The sequence below is a fragment of the Coregonus clupeaformis genome, chromosome 9 (assembly GCF_020615455.1).
Source record: "Coregonus clupeaformis isolate EN_2021a chromosome 9, ASM2061545v1, whole genome shotgun sequence".
Lineage (NCBI taxonomy): Eukaryota > Metazoa > Chordata > Actinopteri > Salmoniformes > Salmonidae > Coregonus > Coregonus clupeaformis.
This window is the reverse complement of record NC_059200.1, coordinates 9,264,065-9,285,195: the sequence shown is the minus strand read 5'-3', so window position 1 is coordinate 9,285,195 and position 21,131 is coordinate 9,264,065. Positions and strand designations below refer to the sequence as shown.

General features: G+C 45.4%; 1 protein-coding gene and 1 long non-coding RNA gene across 2 annotated transcripts in view; one reads left to right on the top strand and one right to left on the bottom strand.

Annotated features, from left to right (window-relative positions):
* Positions 1 to 1,876: 1,876 nt before the first annotated feature.
* qpctlb (glutaminyl-peptide cyclotransferase-like b) overlaps positions 1,877 to 21,131 on the top strand; it is a 26,911-nt gene continuing 7,656 nt past the window's right edge. The window contains exons 1-4 of the mRNA XM_041885869.2: positions 1,877 to 2,651; positions 2,994 to 3,140; positions 3,291 to 3,593; positions 4,079 to 4,240. Coding sequence (XP_041741803.1) covers positions 2,418 to 2,651; positions 2,994 to 3,140; positions 3,291 to 3,593; positions 4,079 to 4,240 — 846 coding nt within the window. The 5' untranslated portion in view covers positions 1,877 to 2,417. The remainder of the gene's footprint in view (positions 2,652 to 2,993; positions 3,141 to 3,290; positions 3,594 to 4,078; positions 4,241 to 21,131) is intronic.
* Positions 9,469 to 21,131, bottom strand: part of LOC121573701 — a 24,258-nt gene continuing 12,595 nt past the window's right edge. Inside the window, exons 2-3 of the long non-coding RNA XR_006002086.2 lie at positions 9,845 to 9,850; positions 9,469 to 9,777 (exon numbers count right to left, since the gene is read on the bottom strand). This is a non-coding gene — a long non-coding RNA (uncharacterized LOC121573701). The remainder of the gene's footprint in view (positions 9,778 to 9,844; positions 9,851 to 21,131) is intronic.

Sequence of the window (21,131 nt, the reverse complement as noted above, 5' to 3'; positions counted from 1 at the left end):
CTGGGGAAGACATAGAGAGAGGCATTGACTCAGGTACATTTGTCCTAAACACACCTGTCCTGTATAGCCCTGTAACCTCTGAGGACCCTCCAGTCTTACTCACCCTCCAGAGGCGTGATCAGGGGAAGCAGCTGATTGAGGCTGAAGCCTGAATCCAGGGAACTTGGCTGGGAGTGGCTGTCATACACAGGCCACACCCCATGGCTATAACTAGACTGGAGCTCTGACCAATCAGAATGCACTCCCCACATGGGGACAGACACACCCTTCTCCTCTAGGTCAACTATTTTTCCATTGGCTACAGCTTTGTACAATCTCCTTCTTTTCATCTGAAGCTCTGCCTTAACATCTGAGAAAAGCAAACAGAAACGCAACATTCTGGTTATTACACACAAAACTAGTTTGTAATCATATTTGATGTAATTAACAGAACTACTCTCCTCACTTCACAATAGTCTTTGACTGTGTTTAACATAATGTCATGGGGAGATGTGTGGGGCTGGTACCTGAGGTGAGGGCAGGTCTCTTGCGGGAACGACTGCAGACATGCTTGCGCTTGGCCTTTAGAGTGTGAGGGGGGGTACAGGGGTCAGAAGGGGTGTTCTCTTCACTCTCAGACCCTGTGCATGCACACACACAGTGTAAATGCATTGATATGAAACTCAAGTACGTAGTCTGTACTTGTCTTGATGCTTGGGTGGGGTGGTACCTGTGTCGGGTTCTTGCTTGGGGATGCAGTGGGGGGGCAAGCGGCACTTCAGGGTCTGGATCATACTCTGAAGAAAGTCAAAATAGCGCAGCATGTGGACCAGTCTCCTTCTGAAAATAGATTAGAGAGACATCACACACAGAAACACCCACCCACATAATGTAACCGTACTGTATTCAGGCAAAGACATGCACTAGGCTAGACACAGACCTTTCCTAGCGAGTACATTGAACGTTCTAAGATTTTTAAGAAATCTATTGGATTTGAACGTTACCATGCAGAAATGTAGCCAACTTGATCAACCAATCGATGGTTTGGTTCTATCATTTATTCATTCATTCAACAATGTACAATTATACAGATATTGGTAAAAGAATACATTTACACTTTAGTCATTTAGCAGACGCTCTTATCCAGAGCGACTTACAGTTAGTGAATGCATAAAAGGTTATTTTCTTTTTTTCATACTGGCCCCCCGTGGGAAACGAACCCACATCCCTGCCGGCCAAACTCTCCCCTACCTTGGACGACGCTGGACCAATTGTGCGCCGCCCATGGGTCTCCCGGTCGCGGCCGGCTGCGACAGAGCCTGGACTCGAACCAGGATCTCTAGTGACACAGCTAGCACTGCGATGCAGTGCCTTAGACCACTGCGTCACTCGGGAGTCACAATACACATATAAATATAGATTTTGGGGGCTAATGTGCAGGTATTTTATTTGTTTAAATCTAGCCTGTTGTCATTTCAGAATGTATTCCAAATACCCTACGCAACTTTTCCAATCAATTTTTTTCCCTCCATAAATTGATAGCAAGCCTATACTCCTGAATGCTTTTCGCGCACAACAATTTTCGCAGCAGGTACAGGTCGGAGCAAGCAGACGCTGAACTTGTCTGCCTGAATACACCAGATAGCCACCACAGTTGTACCAACCGCAGACACGGAACCTCGGGGTGCAAAAATGGAGCCATGTGAATGATATGGGGGAGTCAATATGCGACTAGTGTGGACGTGTGTCACGTCTCCTCCCGTTGCTCCCCTCCGGCGCTCTGATTCGCCGGTCTACTGAGCCACTGGTCTGAACGCACCACCTCGGCAACACCGGAATGGAAACCCAAAGCACTCTAATCACCTCCAGCGCACCTGCACCTCATCATCTCATCAGCACCCCTATTTAGCCCTGGACTGTTCAGGATGATGTTGTGTGTGATTGTTTAGCGTCGTGTCGTTTACTTGTTCTTTGTCATTGCTAAGTAAACCTTGACCTTGTTCATTCCTGCGTCAGCCTCTTCGTATACTCAGTGCTCGTCACAACGTTGGTAGATTTAATTTGATAGAATCGCCGCTGCATGTATGTCGCAACATGACTGCGCAAGTGCTCGGTTCAGGGAAAGTAGCCTGTATGTTGTTGTTGAATTCTAGCCTATCCTGTTGAGATTGTGTCAAATGAAATAATAGATGTCATACACTTTTCGTGTTTATTTGCTCACGCTGGGCTCGAGTCTAAGCAGCCAGTGGCCTCATTAATTACATAAACAGTGAATCAGTCATGGAAGGTGGCGTATTGTTTTTTGTGTGATATTTAATATGCGGGTTCGTCTCCATTGCCATACACTAGCCTGGAGTCATACGCACTGTAACGCACACAGTTGAGAGAGGCTCTGTACCAGACTGTACTGTTGTGTGAATCTACCGGTACTTCAAGTCATGAGAACCATCCGGAGGCACCGATCTGCTACGGGCACGGAGCTGCTCCTGGGACGCTGCAACCGGCTCCGGATGTCCCGAGTTCGGGTGCTTCTCGTATGCCTATGCGGAATGCTGGCTATGGCTCTGACACTTGGATTTTATTTATCGAGTAATGATAAAAGCGATGATGATGACAGTATTCATATGGGCGATAACATACAATTTCGTGTGCCAGACCTAATAAGAGACAAGGTAGGTGATATATACTGTATTGTTTATTGTGTATTGTAGCCTCCTGTTTTCCAATATTGCACTAAGCCTAAAGGAGAAGCCTACTTTTTAGGTAATGCTATCTTGCTACAGCCTAGGTGCCCCAGCCAGCAGGAATACTTAAACCTCTGTTCAACTATAGATGCTATAATAGCATCTATATTGATACACTTCACTGATGGCAGAAAATTAACCTCAAGTCAGATCTTTGATTGCTCAATAATAAACAATATTTTCTGCAAGGTGACAGACAGTTTTCAAAATGCATATGTGAAAAAGATACTGCAACTGCCTCCTCTCTCCTGCTGTCCTCCCCTTCTGCAGTTGACCCATAACCCCCGTAGGTCCACTGTGGCCCAGATCAAGCGCCTGGTGGGCCAGGTAAATTCGGGGAGGCTGTGGTACTCTCTCCTGAGGCCCATCCTGGTAGAGAGACTGCCAGGTACCAGGGGCAGCCGTAGGGTGCGTGAGGTTAGGAACTCTATTGACTCCAGCAAGAGACATCAGGGTAGAACGTCTGTAATTACAGTGGAACTGTTATCTCTTCATCTCTGTTATTCTAACAATTAACACTTTGTTTACTGAAATTAAAATCACACTGTTTTTCTGTGGTTGCCACAGCACATCTACAGCCATCTAGAGTTCCTGTCAGCGGGTTGGTCATTGGAGGTCGACTCCTTTAACTCTGCTACCCCAAAGGGACTAATCACCTTCTCCAACCTGCTAGCAGTCCTGGACCCCTCGGCCCCGCGTCGTCTGCTGCTGGCCTGCCACTACGACTCCAAGGCCATGCCCCCAGCTTCCAAAACCCCAGACGGTCCTCTCAGGAGGTTCCTAGGGGCCAGCGATGCGGCCGTCCCCTGTGCCATGATACTGGAGCTGGTGACTGCACTGGACGTCCACCTGAAAGTGCTAAAAGAACAGGTAAATACTGTGTCTGCTCTGTTACTGTAGGGCAAAGGTATGCTTTAGAGGGCAAGGATGAAAGTGATGACTTGACAGATCCTTTTTAATTCCCCGTAGCACTGGGAATATAAAATGTTGGATTTGCAGAAAGTGTAGGAAAACTGATAAAAGTGTGTGGGTGGGCTACCCTCTGAAGAGTTTGCCTCTCTCCTGAGATGTCAGACTATTTATATATCTAGAGTTTGACCCATGCTCACACATTAATTATTCATACATTTATTTCCAATTTAAACTGTGCAGACATTGATGGGTTGGAGCCCAGACATCATTAACACTCACCTGTCATCTCCCATGTTGGCAGCAGAAGCAATGCATTTGAAAGGATATTGAATGGTAGTCACATATTATTCGACCAATAACTTTTTTTTCTAAGCATATACTGTATGTTATATTACAAGAAGATCTACCACCCCATCCCCTGAATAATTGTTTCTCTCTGGCAGAAGTCACAGGTGACGTTGCAGTTGGTCTTCTTTGATGGTAATGAGGCGTTTGAGCAGCCGAGCCCCTCCGACTCTCTGTATGGCTCACGTTACCTTGCTGACCAAATGTCCCGCACCCCTCACCCCCCAGGAGCCGAACATACCACCCTGTTAAATGCTTTGGTGAGGCTTTGTTAGTGTATGTTACAATGTTCCCTTTCCAAGCCTTATGTAGTATGCAATTGTTGTGACTTGACTTTTAACATTAATCTGAAGACTGTTATTTCTCTAACTCACTATGTTTAATTGTTACCTGATTTAAATTAACTCATTAGGATTTGGGGCACCACGAGTGGTTCTTTAAAGAGTTACCATCTCCCGAATTAAACTCTAAAAGGTCTTTACCTATCACATCTATAAACAGTCAACTTATTAATCATAACCTCGTATCATATCATCATTCTGAACAGTTGTAACCTCTTGGCATCTGCAAAAACCTGAGCCTTACTTATGATTCAGTACTACACAAATTGGTTAAATTATTTATTTACTAGCTAATTAAATGGCAACACAGGATAAACATACACCGGTTATTGACTGACGACAACATGGCTGCTAGTTAAAGAAGAGAGCGAGAGAGAGAGACACTTAATACGTTGAAAACATTCAGAAACTACTCTCACCTACAGTACCCATATACTTGGCACATGAACCGCCGCCCGCTTTGAGTAAGAAATCATGAATGTATTTACGTGAAATGCAGCCTTGGAAAGGGGTTGGGCCTTTTCGCGGCATGCTTGTAAGGCTCTTCTTGTCCAAAATGGTTCACAATGTCCTTCTTCGTAGTTGTCCGGTCTCCAATGACTTGTCATGTAGTCCTGAACAGAACTACAGAATTGATTTTCCTTCCCATCGCTCTGGAGGTTGCTTCTTTGAAGATAGGCTAGCCAGCCGTATCGATGGTTCCCCAGTGGGGGGTGAGAGTAGCGTAAAAAGATGGTTTGAGCAGAGTAGCAGTTTGTCCTACTTAAATTCGCTTTTGAAGAGTCCTTACTTAGGACAGCTAATCAGCCGTACCAGTGATTGTCTGGGAGGTGAGTTTATTTTCTTCACCTCCTGTTGAGATTGAAAGTTCCAACCATTTTAAATGTGTAGCTGCCGCTTTCACGTTTTCTGGTCTGGTATGTTAATTTATTTACCCATCTTTTATACACTCTGCTTGAAAAGGGGCGGTTCCGTCAGGCTGATACGCTTTCTGACCTCACTTTGGGCGGTGACTACTTACTGTGCAAAGTTCATGGAAAACAATTATCTCTTATAGCTTATTAAATCACATCCCTCTCTTAACAAAAATACTTGCATCATTTTTCATATTACATGCACAACGTATAGGATGGACACTTCATACATGTAGTGGGTATACTTTCCAAGTTACAGTATTTCCTTTATAACAATTTTAATGACATCACAAAATGACATCAGTTTCTATAGATTGCCTCTGACCATTCCCCACGTTCTATGTTCAAAATATTGTTCCAGTATTCACTTTTGAACGTGTTAGTTTCAGCGGGAAAAAGTCTGTTGAAACAGTTATTCCTTTGGATCTGGAGAGGGAGAGCCTGGCCTTCTTTGTTGATTTACGACCGGGCGTGAGCTGTTAATCTCCACTAGTTGTTTCCTTCCCCCTCTACATGAGAGGGGGGGTCTGATTGAAGTTATTCATTACAAACCTGATCTGACCTATTTGGATTCTCGTGGACAGTCATGACAGTCCCCCTCTGGTGGGTTCAATCTTGGAAGGATTCTGCAAGTTGCAACCCACCACAAGAATGACCACGGGATGTCCTGGTTGTGGATCGTCGTAATTGTCCCCCTCTGGTGGTTTAACCATTGTAGGATTTTTGAAGCTGCAGACCACCACAAGAATGGCCATGGGATGTCCTGGTTGCGGATCGTCGTTACGGACCCGTCGTCCGGTTGTCCAGGCTGGTGGATCTAGGCAGTAACTTAGGTAGACGTTAATAACGCACAACACTCACACAATACATTACATTTCTTCCCCAAATGAGCGGCGTTGTGGCACTTTCTGGTGGTTGTATGGGGAACTTGTTTGTGGCAGTATCACTTCCTAAGTGGCAAAGAAAATGAAAAAATAAAATATTAAAAGAATAACAATACAAACAAAAATAGTTACCACACCTTAATCATCTAATTCAGGGGTGTCAAACTCATTTTAGCTCAGGGGCCACATGGAGGAAAATCTATTCCCAAGTGGGCCGGACCGGAAAAATCATGGTATATATAACTTAAAAACAACAACTTCAGATTGTTTTCTTTGTTTTAATACGATCAACATACAACATAAAGCTGGAGCCTGAGGACAGTGTGTCCAAAATAGTACAAGAACAACATCACTATTAATCATAAAACACGTCAAGTTTATTTGAAAATTCTAAAGAAAAAGAACACACAAACACACAATGCCTCAGTGATTAACAGAACTGTTTCACAGATCACAGAACTATATCAGGGTGTCATTTCTCAGGCAGAAATGTAGATAAAAATAATGAAATCCTGTTCCCCAAACAAGTGCAAGAACCACAGTCAAGAATAGGTTAAATATACAAATAAGATAAAAACAATTAAAAACAATAGCACATCAACATAAAAACATATAAACATAAATCTGAAAGCGTTGCTCAAACTCCCGTAACAGTCCCGTTATTTTATCTTTGAACCGCTTCATGTCTGCCACATGTTGGGTCGCGCACACATTTTTCAGACAGGGGAAGTGAGCTGCATCACCACCGGCAAGTTGCGTCTCCCACATTGACAGCTTCAACTTGAAAGAACGTATGCTGTCATAATACTGCGTGACAACTTTGTTGCGCCCTTGCAGCTGTTTGTTCAAGTTATTCAGGTGCTCTGTAACATCCACCATAAATGCAAGGTCCTGCATCCATTCTGCGGAATGAAATTCTAACACTGGTTTGACCTTTTCTTCCATGAACTGTTCAATTTTTTCTCGTAAATCAAAGAAACGCCTCAGCACAGCACCTCGGCTTAACCATCTTACCTCAGTGTGGTATGGCAGGCCATAGATGTGGTCTTTCTCTCTGAGAAGGCTGTCAAACTGACGGTGATTCAGGCTTCTGGATCGGATGAAATTAATAATAATAATAATATGCCATTTAGCAGACGCTTTTATCCAAAGCGACTTACAGTCATGCGTGCATACATTTTTGTGTATGGGTGGTCCCAGGGATCGAACCCACTACCCTGGCGTTACAAGCGCCGTGCTCTAATATATATTGAGCTACAGAGGACCACAGTTTGGACCATTAACAGTTTGGATGACCACCTTCATGACGTTATCCATCTTTAATGACTTGCAACACAAAGCCTCCTGGTGCAAAATACAGTGAAAAGTCAAAAAATCACATCCTCCATTTGCAGATTGCACTTTCTCTCTGAACTTTGTCACAACGCCTGCTTTTTTCCCGATCATTGAGGGCGCACCATCTGTAGCCAGGCTGACAGCGCGGGACCAGTCCACTCCGACCCTGTCCAGCGCGCCGACGAGTGCGGTAAAAATATCAGCTGCTGTCGTTGTATCTGTCATCGGCACCAACTCCACGAACTCCTCGGTGATGGTCAATGTGTCATCAACTCCGCGGATGGAAAAATGGCCAGTTGTGCAACATCTGTAATGTCCGTGCTTTCATCAATTGCAACCGAAAACGCAATAAATGACTTTACTTTTTGCTTCAACTGGCTGTCCAAATCCACTGAAAGATCAGAAATCCTGTCTGCAACTGTGTTTCTTGTCAGGCTGATATTCGCAAAAGCCTGCCGCTTTTCAGGGCACACAATCTCCGCTGCCTTCATCATGCATGTTTTTACAAATTCACCCTCACTAAATGGTTTTGAAGCCACTGCGATTTCATTAGCAATGAGGTAGCTAGCTTTCACTGCAGCGTCACTGATGTCTCGGCTGTGAGTAAACACAGACTGCTGTTTCTTCAGACCCGCCAACAGTTCATTCACCTTCTCTCATCTCCGCTGTCCTTGAAAGTTGTCATATTTGTCGGCATGAAGACTCACATAGTGGCGACGAAGGTTATATTCTTTCAGCACTGCAACATGCTCTGAACACACCAAACATACAGCTATCCCATTCAATTCCGTGAATAAATAGGATGACCATTTTTCTTGGAACACTCTGCACTCTGCGTCCACTTTTCTCTTTTTTGACAGAGACATATTGGGGCAATGAGGGTGCCAAAGCACATAATGTTAAAAGTAGAAGCCGTAATAAATATCGCGGGCAAAACAAAGTAGCTCATTGGCTGCACGTGCTTGACCTACTTGCTCTGCCCCGGTATAAACAGTTTGCTTGCTTAACACAATTGCTATTGCGCCATCCAGTGGACGCAATTGGAACAGCAGTTTATTTTATTGAAAAATTGCAGCGCATTTTTATACTTTACAAAAAAAAAAAGTGTTTATATTTTTTTCAAAATCATCTCGCGGGCCGGATTAAACCCGTTTGCGGGCCTGATCTGGCCCGCGGGCCGGACGTTTGACACCCCTGATCTAATTGGACTCTATTCTATATACGTCCACGATCTTAGCTAAATGACTCCAACATGGCATTTTGTCTAATTTAATCTCTAGGACGATCCTACTTAGTGGTGTGTTGCTTAGGGCACTATCCTAAGTTGATAACTAAATGATAAGGCTACAGCTGTAAGGCACTAGCTTCAGACAGTACAGGGATGACCTATGAACCTCTGGGGAGAAACTGGTGACTAATGTAGCTGTAGAGTCAAAGGGCTTCAGGGTCTATTTACCGCTTTACCAAGACTGGTATTTTGCTCGGACCGTTAAGTGATCCTAGTGTAAATCCTCATTAAATGTTCCGTTGTGCGTTTATGCTTGCACAAGCGCACATGCCAAAGGCAAAAAAAACAAGTATCCTGGTAGGCTGCAACCTGGGCAGAGTGAGTCTGATGTCATCAGATAATTTTCATGTCAATGACCGTGTGTCAGTAAGAATTGGTGCCTGTAGCAATATTGATGTTACTCATATTGATGTTACCCAGGAAACGGAAACCAGTTGTACCACTTACTGTATGAATGTGCGGGTTGACAACATGCCAAGTAAAGTTTGCTTAACTACATATCTTTGTAGTTAAGCAACCTATTGTATGCAATAGCTAGCTGGCTATTGGAGAAGAACAGATTTGTGAGTAGCTACCGTTCCATTCTACGAATAAATTGCCATGGAAAGTGCACTGAAACCTCCGGGAAAAATAGACTTTGATGATTGTAATTTAGCACTGACCTGGAAAAGATGGAAAGAGGAATTCAATTTGTACATGGCTCTTACAATGAGAGAACCTGAGGATTACAAAGTGAAGCTACTGTATTATCTCATTGGGGAAAAAGGCAGAGATATTTGTGAGACTGTGTGGGCAGTACAAAAGACAATCTCTCTGTTGAGGAAGTAATTGCAGCACTGGATGCATTTTGTGATCCCAAGAAAAATGAAACAATTGAGAGATATAATTTTTTTCATGCGAAGTCAGGGCCAAGATGAGAGTTTAGACAAATATCTCACTGAATTGAGGACTCCAGTGGCCACCTGCAACTTTGGAGTAATCACAGACTCTCTTATCAGGGACAGGATTGTGTGTGGCACATGTGACCCACACTTACTCAGAGAGACTGATCTCAGTTTAGAGAAATGCATACAGATTGGAAGAGCTGCAGAACTGTCCAGACAGAGAGCTAAAGTCATACATGTGCAGGGCCCTGTAGCAGTGCAAGCAGTCACACAGAAAGATATACCGAGAGGGAGAGGAGACCCTACAGAGGGACAGAGCATTATACAATGCAGATACTGTGGACGGACACATGAGAGAAAAAAGGAAAAATGCCCTGCATATGGACAAAAATGTAAATCCTGTGGGAAAAACAATCACTTCTCTACGGTTCGCAAAAGTGCAGGGATCAGCAAGAGAAACAGAGTCCTGGCAATGGAAAATGCGCTAGCTGACTCAGAGAGCGGTGAGGATGTTCTCTGCATCACACTAGGGCCAAAGTCAGAGAGCATCAACGTGGTGCAGGAGAAAACCACAGACCCCAATGCAGCTCTCTTTGCAACCATGCTGGTCAACAAAACGTCAGTCAGATTTCAGCTAGATTGTGGTGCTAGTTGTAATGTTATCCCTGCAAACCTCATAAAAGCCAGTCACCTAGAGCTCTGCAGTCAGGTATTGGTGATGTATAACAAGAGTACTCTGACGCCACTGGGGAAGTGCACACGTAGAGTGATCAATCCACGCAATAAGAAAACCTACCGAGTTGAGTTCATCGTAGTCAACAAGAATGTGCACAGGCCCATTCTAGGCAGTAAGGCTATCCAGGCAATGGAGTTGATTACTGTGCAGCATCACAACATCCTGGCCATCGAAAACAACAGGATCCTGGACTAATTGCGCGCCGCCCCATTGGTATTCCGGGGAGATGGATGCTTACCCGGCAAACTGAAGCTGGAAGTGGATGAGCGAGTGGAGCCCGTCCAGCTGCCAAAGAGAAGAGTGCCAGTAGCACTATATAAACCACTCAGAGGAGCTCAGTGGTCCAGAGAAAAGAAGGATGACAAAAGCAGTTGAAAAAAGCACAGATTGGATTAGCAGCCTGATCGTAGTGAAGAAACCGTCTGGAAAACTAAAAGTGTGCATTGATCCGAAACCTCTCAACAAGGCGCTCAAGAGGAGCCATTACCCACTTCCCACTATTGAAGATGTGCTGCCAGATCTGAACAGAGCATGCGTCTTCTCTGTTTTGTGATGTAAAAAATGGATTTTGGCATGTGGAACTGGAGGAGGAATCCAGCTATCTCACCACGTTCTCTACTCCCATGGGACGCTACAGGTGGCTGTGCATGCCAATGGGAATCAGTCCAGCCCCAGAGATCTTTCAGAGGAAGTTGAACCAGGCAATGGAAGGTCTTCCAGGAGTCCAAATCATAGCAGATGACATCCTGATTGTGGGAGAAGGAGACAACGATGAAGCGGCGACTCTGGACCACGACAAAAACCTGAAAGTGCTCCTGGACAGATGCAGGAAGCTCAATATCAAGCTGAATCCGGAGAAGCTGCAGCTCAGGCTGAAGGAAGTGCCCTACATTGGCCACCTGCTAACATCAGAGGGGTTGAAAGTGGACCCAGGAAAAGTGACAGCCATCAAACAGATGCCTAGGCCTACAGATGTGCAGGGGGTGCAGTGCTTCCTGGGCATGGTAAACTACCTAGCCAAGTTCTGCAGCCATGCCACAGAGCTCTGCGAGCCACTGCGGCAGCTAACACACAAGGACTCACTGTGGGAGTGGTCAGAGAGACATGAGCAGCCTTTCAATAAAATCAGGGATACCATTGCACAGACCCCTGTGCTGAAATGCTACAACCCAACAGAGCAGCTTGTACTACAGTGTGATGCTTTAGAGAGTGGGTTAGGAGCAGCCTTGATGCAGGGAGGACAACCAATAGCATACACCAGCAGAGTCCTGACAGAGACTGAAAAAGGGTATGCACAGATAAAGGAGCTCCTTGCAGTGGTGTTTGGCGTGGAGAGGTTCCACCAATTCTCATATGGACGAACTGTGGAAGTGCAGTCAGATAAGCCTCTAGAGAGCATCATGACAAAGCCTCTCCTCAGCGCACCAAAAAGACTACAACGCATGCTCATGTGTCTCCAAAACTATGAGGTCAGTCTCCGATACGTTCCGGGAAAACATGTGGTTCTGGCCGACACCCTGAGCAGGGCGTACCTCACAGAACAAGACAACAGAGGCCCTGTGGAGGTCGAAGTGGAATCAATCAATATGATACGCTTCCTCCCTGTGTCAAGCGAGAGACTAAAGCACATCCAGAGAGCCACTGAGCTGGACCGGGAGCTCCAGACACTGAAAAATGTGATCCTGCAGGGGTGGCCTGAAGTGAAAGGACATGTACCCTTGGAAGTAGCCATTTATTTTCACAACAGAGATGAGCTGAGTGTGCAAAATTGAGTTATCTTCAGAGGTGAGTGAGTCGTTGTGCCTACTGCCATCAGGTCAGAGATAATGCAGAGAATCCATTCCTCACACATAGGAACAGAGGGATGCCTGAGAAGAGCTTGCGAGTGTGTCTACTGGCCAGGCATGAATGCACAGCTGAGAACATACATGGCACAATGTAGCACGGCATGGGGTATGAAGCAGCAGAAAGAAACGTTGAGGCCCCACGAAGCACCAAAGCGTCCCTGGGAAAAAATGGGGACTGACCTGTTCCAATTCAACGACAGAGACTACATGGTCACAGTTGATTATCTCTCCAACTTCTGGGAAGTGGACCATTTGGAGAACACACAGTCAAACGGTCATTCGAAAACTGAAGACACACTTTGCACGCTATGGGATACCTGACATCCTTTACTCAGACAATGGTCCCCAGTACTCTTCAGATGAGTTCCGAAGTTTCAGCAAGGCTTGGGACTTTACACACAAAACATCATCTCCAGGATACCCGCAAAGTAATGGGAAAGTGGAATCGGCAGTGAAAACAGCCAAAAGACTGATGGCAAAAGCAAAGAGAGCAGGTGCTGACTCATACCTGGCCATGCTGGATCACAGAAATACCCTGTCACAAGGAACAGACAGCAGCCCTGCAATGGTGCCCATGGGAAGACGTACAAAGACACTACTTATAATGAGTGAAAATCTTCTGAGATCGGGGATGGCAAACTGTCAGCTGGAGAAGTTCAAAGAAAGACAGCAGAAACAGGCAAAGTCCTACGACACCTCTGCTAAGGATCTCACAGAGCTGCAACGAGATGACAGGGTGAGAGTTCAGCCACTCACAGGACAGAAACACTGGTGGCAGAGGGCCACAGTAGTCAGACCAGTGGAGCAAAGGTCCTATGAGGTGAAGACAGAACAGGGACAAGTCTTCAGGAGGAACAGGCGACACCTGAGGAAGAGCAGAGAAATAGAGGAGGATTTCCCCACTGTTGAGGAGCCTGGCACAGAGCCAGTAAACAGAGCACCAGCTGACACCCAGCAGGGTGCTGAACACAACCTAGAGGTGGATGCTGCATTTTAACAAGAAGATCCAAACATCTCAGGTCAAGCACCTCCTGACGTAATCAACACTCCCCACACAAGGTCTGGTAGGGCCATCCGAAGACCTATACACCTGAAAGACTTTGTGGGTAGGTAAAAAATAATAATTAATGGACAGTCAGAGACAGTAAACAAACATTCAGTTCACATTCCAGTTTATTGCAGACATGGACTACAATCCAAAGTTAGGTGGAATCTGACTTTGTTGTTAAAAAAAATAAAAATAATGTTACTCATATTGATGTTACACAGGAAACGGAAACCAGTTGACTCTTACTGTATGAATGTGCGGGTTGACAACATGCCTAGTAAAGTTTGCTTAACTATATATCTTTGTCTGTTGTGACTACAACGCAAAGCATATTGAAACAGTGCCGACCTCAAGCCAAATGCCAAGGAGACCTGTAGTGTTTTTACTACAAGTCCATGTGTCTTACACCTTTGTAGTGGCGATAGGTATGAAGGAGTCTTATTTATAGCTATGTTATCCACGGAGGAGCTAACCTCACAATGGAAGTACTCTATAAGCACTGAACCAGTCGTACGCGGTGTGATCATGGTTCATGACTTCTAATAACTTTCCTCCTGAATGGAGGATTCTATTTTTTAGTGTACGAGTTGTCAGCAGCCGCGTTGTTAGAAGGTTGGCTGTAACCTTTTAAACCAAATGTCCTGGTGTTTGTGCTTCAAAACGCTCAGTGGCTGTCGTGGCCTGCCATTCACCACAGCGTCCACGTGTGGCAACCGTTCCAGTATTTGCGAACTGAGGCGAGGATATCTTTCTGTGATATTGCACAGTGTTTCACCAGTTGGAGTCATGGGGTCAGTGTTGGGACTGACACCGTTAGTTACATTGTAAGGGGTTTCAGTCCCCCTCAAAGCTGAAAATGTATCGTCGGAAGCAGAGTCCACCCTGAACGTTGATGCTTTGTTTCCTGAGATGGCCGCGGTGCTTGCGGAAGTGTCTGAAGGACAAGAGAAGTTCATCTTCGCTACTGTTACGAACCCCGTGGCTCTAAACATCTAGGGTGGATGGACATGAGACCCGTAACATAAATTCATGTAAATTATAAGTGTGGCAGGGAACAGTGAGAACCAAAAATGACCCAACAACCATGAACTACCGTCAAACACAAAGTGTTTATTTCTGAACACACGGTAAGGGTTTGGGAAAAAGGGCTGAGCAGGACCCAAGAAATGAAACAATAGTGTAAAAACCCCCTAAACTGATCTAGCCTGCCTCAAGAACCGCTAGGCTACTGCTACCATACAAAAATACAGTGGGTGGTCCGCTCAGGTCTAACTAGTGTTTTTAGACAGATTTCTTCCTACGGGTAATGTACGCCCAAGGGCAACTAGCTTAAACTCCCCTTTTCCCAGAAACACACAAAGCTACAAAACAGGGTAATCAGCAATTAAATAAGTACACACCACACAGGACACAACAGTATCCACACTCAGGTAAAGAAATAGTTTCTAATAAAGTTACCAACAGGGTAACCAACAACTTAGTGAGTACACAACACACAGGACACAACAGTGTCCATACTCACATATGGAAAAAAATCTCTCTCTCTTCCAACAAACACAAGTTTGGTTTTTATAAAATGGGATGTGTGATTGAACAAACGCGTAACAGGTGGTGCAATTCACAGGAATGTTCACTGATTGGTCCAATCAGCAGACACCTCAACGACCACCAATCAGGAACATACAGGACACCTGTGATTAGGGCAGAAGGAGAGAAACACACAAAAACACAGGATACCTGTATCCGTAACACTCCCCACCCTTAAAAGAGCAAACCAAAATGGTTTGCGACACACTGTACTATCACAACACCCAAAATTCAATAATCATCCTGCCAGGATAACAAAAAAAAACCTAGATCATCAAACACGAGACAAAGCATCTGCCATCACATTATCTAACCCCTTTTTGTGGCGGATCTCCAAATTATAATTTTGCACGACAAGTGCCCAACGCATAAGTCGTTGGTTCTGGTTGTACATCCGGTGGAGAAAAACTAAGGGGTTATGGTCAGTATACACTACCACTGGTAATGCACTGGAACCAACATAAACTTCAAAGTACTGCAGAGCTAACAACAAAGCTAGAGCTTCTTGTTCAATGGTGGAATAGTTTGTCTGACATTTGCTAAATTTCCGTGAAAAATAACAGACAGGATGGTCCACTCCACTCTGGTCTTGCTGCAGTAGAACAGCACCAGCACCTCTGGCACTTGCATCTACCTCCAGTTTAAACGGCCGCTCAAAATCTGGCGCAGCAAGAACAGGAGTACTACACAAGAGTGCTTTAACAGTGTTGAAAGCAGTACAACAATCTTCAGACCATACAAATTTTCTCGCCGGACTGAGCAACTCCGTTAATGGAGCAACTACCGCAGAGAAATTTTTACAGAAACTACGGTAGTAGCCAACCATCCCTAAAAAACGGCGTAGCTCTCTTCTGGTGGTAGGTGCGGGAAATGCGTTTATAGCTGAGACCTTGGCATCTAGAGGGCGCACCTGACCATGGCCGACCTGTTTACCAAGATAAGTAACAGTGGCCTTCCCAAACTCGCACTTTGCTAAGTTCAGGGTTAGAGAAGCGGTTGCTAGACGTTCACACACTACCCTTAGAGTGTTAACATGATCAGACCACTCAGTTGAATAAATTACCAGATCATCAAGGTAAGCACTACAATTAGGAACTCCAGCCAATACTGTGTTAACCAGGCGTTGGAAAGTGGCTGGTGCGTTCCGCATCCCAAATGCCATGACAGCATATTGTAGGAAGTGATCTGGGGTCACAAATGCAGAGATGTCGGAGGCACGTGGGGTTAACGGCACCTGCCAGTAACCTTTTAGAAGATCTAATTTGGTTACATAAGTAGCAGCACCAACAGTATCAATACAGTCATCCAGTCTGGGTAACGGGAACGAGTCGGGCACTGTGACCGCATTGACTTTCCGATAGTCCGTACATAATCTGGATGTCCCATCAGGTTTAGGAACCAGAATGCACGGAGAACTCCAAGGACTTGAACTTGGCATAGCCAGGTTATTCTCCAGCAAATAACCGACCTCACCCCTCATTATCTTTCTCTTAGCGACGTTGACACGATAAGGATGTTGCTTGATAGGTGCAGCGTTTCCAACATTAATGTCATGTTCTAACACATTTGTACATGTAGGAACATCATTAAAAAGACATGGAAAGCTGTGTAATAGTCTCACAATATCATCTGACTGTCTGTCCGTTAAATGAATCAGGCTTGACGGGAGAGACAGCAGCATCTCTGAATTGGGCAATCTAGCACACTGCTGCTGAGTATTGCGCAACTCCAAACCATCTCCGTCCACATCATTAACATGACCTCCCACTACAGCCGTAGCAGCAACAGAGACAGCCGACTCGGCCAGTTTCTCTGGACTGTCTACCTGAGTGACGGGTCTGTTGTGGTATGTCTTCAACATGTTAACGTGGCACACACGAGATTGGCGTTTTCTATCAGGAGTCTGTATCACATAGTCAGTTTCAGTTAGTTTCTTTTCAATGACATAAGGACCAGAGAAACGTGCTGACAATGACGCTCCTGGCACAGGCAACAACACAAGAACTCGGTCACCTGGCTGCAGTGAACGAGAAACAGCCTGTGTGTCATAGTGTCGTTTCATCCGTTTCTGTGAGGGAAGACAGCGCTTCCTTTGCTAGAGCACAGGCAGCATGTAGGCGCTCACGAAAGCGACTAACGTAGTCCAACACATTTTCTTTCACACACAACTCTTGTGACAAAAACTGATCCTTAAGGACTTTCATAGGTCCTCTCATGGTGTGTCCAAACACCAGTTCAGCTGGGCTGAACCCTAGGGATTCCTGTACTGTCTCACGGACAGCAAACAACACTAGAGGAACTCCCTCATCCCAATCTTTCTCAGATTCCAAGCAATATTTACGGAGCATAGACTTCAGGGTCTGATGCCAACGTTCAAGCGCACCCTGAGACTCTGGGTGATATGCGCTTGACACACGGTGTATAACTGACAAGGATTTTAACACTTGTTTGAAAAGTTTAGAAAGGAAATTCGTACCCTGATCAGTTTGTATCACCTTAGGTAATCCAAAAGTTGAGAAGAATTTGATCAACGCTTTACTCACCACCGGAGCAGTAATCCTTCGCAGAGGAATGGCCTCTGGGTACCTGGTGGCACACACATAATTGTCAACATAAACTGGTTACCAGATTTTGTTTTTGGTAATGGTCCAACACAATCAACCATCACATGTTCGAATGGTTCACCTATGGCCGGTATGGGACAAAGAGGCGCGGGGGAAATAACCTGGTTCGGTTTCCCAACTACTTGACAGGTGTGGCAAGTCCGACAGAACTGAGCCACATCTTGTTTTAAGCCAGGCCAAAAGAAATGTCGCAAAACACGATCATAAGTCTTGGTGACTCCCAGATGTCCGGACCACTGGTGATCATGAGCGAGGGATAAAACATTTGGTCGAAAGGCTGTAGGAATCACTATTTGGTAAACAGCATTCCAATCTCCGCCAGCGTCAACATGGGATGTCCATTTACGCATGAGGAGATTACCATCAATGAAGTATGCCATGTTTTTTCTTCTTTAGCTCGTCCTCTGAGACAACACTAGAAAAACATTTAGCCAGGCTAATGTCAACCTGTTGGTTAGCGATCAGCTGCTCACGAGTAACTGGTAACTGTATTGCCTCAGCAACAAGTTCCACATCCTTCTTCCTTTCTCTGGACTGTTGGTCAGACTGCACCCAGCTTACCAGAGGTAGCACCCGAACTATCCTCTGGGTCACACTCTCTGAATAGAATCGTGTCTGACAAATCTATCACTTCACCCACTTGTCGTGCTTGAGCACGTGTGACAGCACAAGCGGGGAACACATCTGGATAACCCTGTGCCAGCTCCTCGGAGAGAGACTGGTCACTTTTATCCAATACCTCCAATATGGGTATTACCTTTCCTCCGGCAATATCGTTGCCCATTATAAATGTCACACCTTTTACTGGCAACATAGGACGTACGCCAACTCTGAACAATCCACTGACTAACTCAGAGTGTACGTTCACAAAGTGCAATGGCACTGGGACGAAACCCATTTCAATTCCTTGTACTAACACACTGGAACCACAATATGTATTACTGGACAAGGGCAACACATCAGCGAGTATGAACGACTGCGCCGCACCAGTATCTCTGAGGATTCTAACTGGACGCTGAGACGCTTCGTCATCTGATATAGAAACAAACCCCTCAAAAATGAACGGTTCATAACTGTGATCTGGGACAGGGCCTTTCAAACCACATTCACTATGAGGCCTCTGTCTTGATTCCGGCCCTTACAACCGTACGAATCAGCCCAACACCCGTTGGCGGCCTGGCGTGCTGAGGCATCCCCGGTTTGCGTTTTAGCAGAAAGCAATCATTAACCATATGTCCCACCTTATGACAATAGAAACAGTGACGCACATCTTTTGGGCGTGCTGGATGTACTGCTGGTCGACTAGGACTAAAAGTTAGCAACTCCGCAGCCCTGCTCTCCGTCGAGCCGAAAACACGCTCTTATGCGTCAACACAAACTCGTCTGCCAATACAGACGCTTCCGACAGTGAGGATACTTTCTGTTCGTTCAGATAAACTACAATGCGTTCGGGTAAGCAATTTTTAAACTCTTCTAACAAGATTAACTCCCGTAGAGAGTTAAAATCAGTTACTTTACTAGCACTGTGCCATTTGTCAAACAGATTTCCTTTGTCTCTAGCAAACTCCACATAAGTCTGAGTAGGAGACTTTTATGAGACCTAAATCTTTGTCGATATGCCTCAGGAACAAGCTCATAGGCACGAAGAACAGTAGCTTTGACCACTTCATAATTCAAACTGTCTTCAAGAGGTAGCGCTGCCAGAACCTCTTGGGCTTTACCTGTTAGTTTACACTGAAGTAATAGGCACCATACCTCGTCGGGCCATTTCAATGCTACCGCTATACGTTCAAACACACTGAAATAGGAATCAACCTCTGACTCCTGAACACAGGTACCAAGGTGATCTGCCTACTAATATCAAACGTAGCAGATGACACAGCTGGTGAGGATGGCTCACTAGCAGGCATAGTATTAGCAGAGACTAACCTCGCTGTTTCTGCCTCTAGTTCCATTTTACGCACCTCCAGTTCCATCTTACGCATCTCCATTTCCATCTTACGCGTCTCCAGTTCTGCCTCTAGCTTACGCGTCTCCTGTTCTGCCTCTAGCTTACGCGTCTCCTGTTCTGCCTCTAGCTTACGCGTCTCCTGTTCTGCCTCTAGCTTACGCATCTCCAGCTTGTCTTGCCTGATTTGTGCCCGCTCTTCCGCCTCCATTTGGAGCCGTGTCGAGCGGACATCGATCCTGGCATCACTGTCAGTCAGTGGGGAGAGTGGGTCATAACGGGGCAATGTGGCTGGAGCCTTAGCCTCGTCCTCAGACACTGATGGGCTTACAGGAACAGCAACCACATCCCCTACAGGAGCAGCAGACTCAGGCGGCGGTAACTCAAGCACTCGCTCGTTTAACAATATCGCTAGCACTACTTCCCTAACTTCTGCTTTCACTAAACCCCTCGGTATGGGTACAGAAAAGTGGTCAGCCAAAGCCTGTAGATCCACTCTACGGCAATTATCAAAAACCTCCCACGTAGGGTTTTCCAAAAATGCCTCCAACTCAAAAGTAGCCATCCTACTAGCAACACGAGCCGTCGACTACTGAACACACAAAAAAAACAGGTAGTTACAGCTGCCAAGCTCAACACTGAACCAGACACTGACTAATTTACATGAGTAGCATGGGATAGATAGGATCCCGGACGAGCCCCCACTTTATGTTACGAACCCCGTGGCTCTAAACATCTAGGGTGGATGGAAGACCCGTAACATAAATTCATGTAAATTATAAGTGTGGCAGGGAACAGTGAGAACCAAAAATGACCCAACAACCATGAACTACCGTCAAACACAAAGTGTTTATTTCTGAACACACGGTAAGGGTTTGGGAAAAAGGGCTGAGCAGGACCCAAGAAATGAAACAATAGTGTAAAACCCCTAAACTGATCTTGCCTGCCTCAAGAACCGCTAGGCTACTGCTACCATACAAAAATACAGTGGGTGGTCCGCTCCAGGTCTAACTAGTGTTTATAGACAGATTTCTTCCTACGGGTAATGTACGCCCAAGGGCAACTAGCTTAAACTCCCCTTTTCCCAGAAACACACAAAGCTACCAAACAGGGTAATCAGCAATTAAATAAGTACACACCACACAGGACACAACAGTATCCACACTCAGGTAAAGAAATAGTTTCTAATAAAGTTACCAACAGGGTAACCAACAACTTAGTGAGTACACAACACACAGGACACAACAGTGTCCATACTCACATATGGAAAAAATCTCTCTCTCTCTTGCAACAAACACAAGTTTGGTTTTTATAAAATGGGATGTGTGATTGAACAAACGCGTAACAGGTGGTGCAATTCACAGGAATGTTCACTGATTGGTCCAATCAGCAGACACCTCAACGACCACCAATCAGGAACATACAGGACACCTGTGATTAGGGCAGAAGGAGAGAAACACACAAAAACACAGGATACCTGTATCCGTAACAGCTACAGTATCACATGACTCCAGGGAGGAGGGAAGTTGCTCACTCACAGAGACTGCTGCCTCAACATGACATGAATAGTCTATCAGGTTTGCTGATTTGAATGTGCCGAGATATCGTAATATCTGCTTGAGTCAGATTCTGCACCAAGAGGTATCGAAACGTATTTTTCCCAAGGGGTCCTGTCGACAGATATTCCTTGTGGATGACTGTGTTGCAGCCAGCGT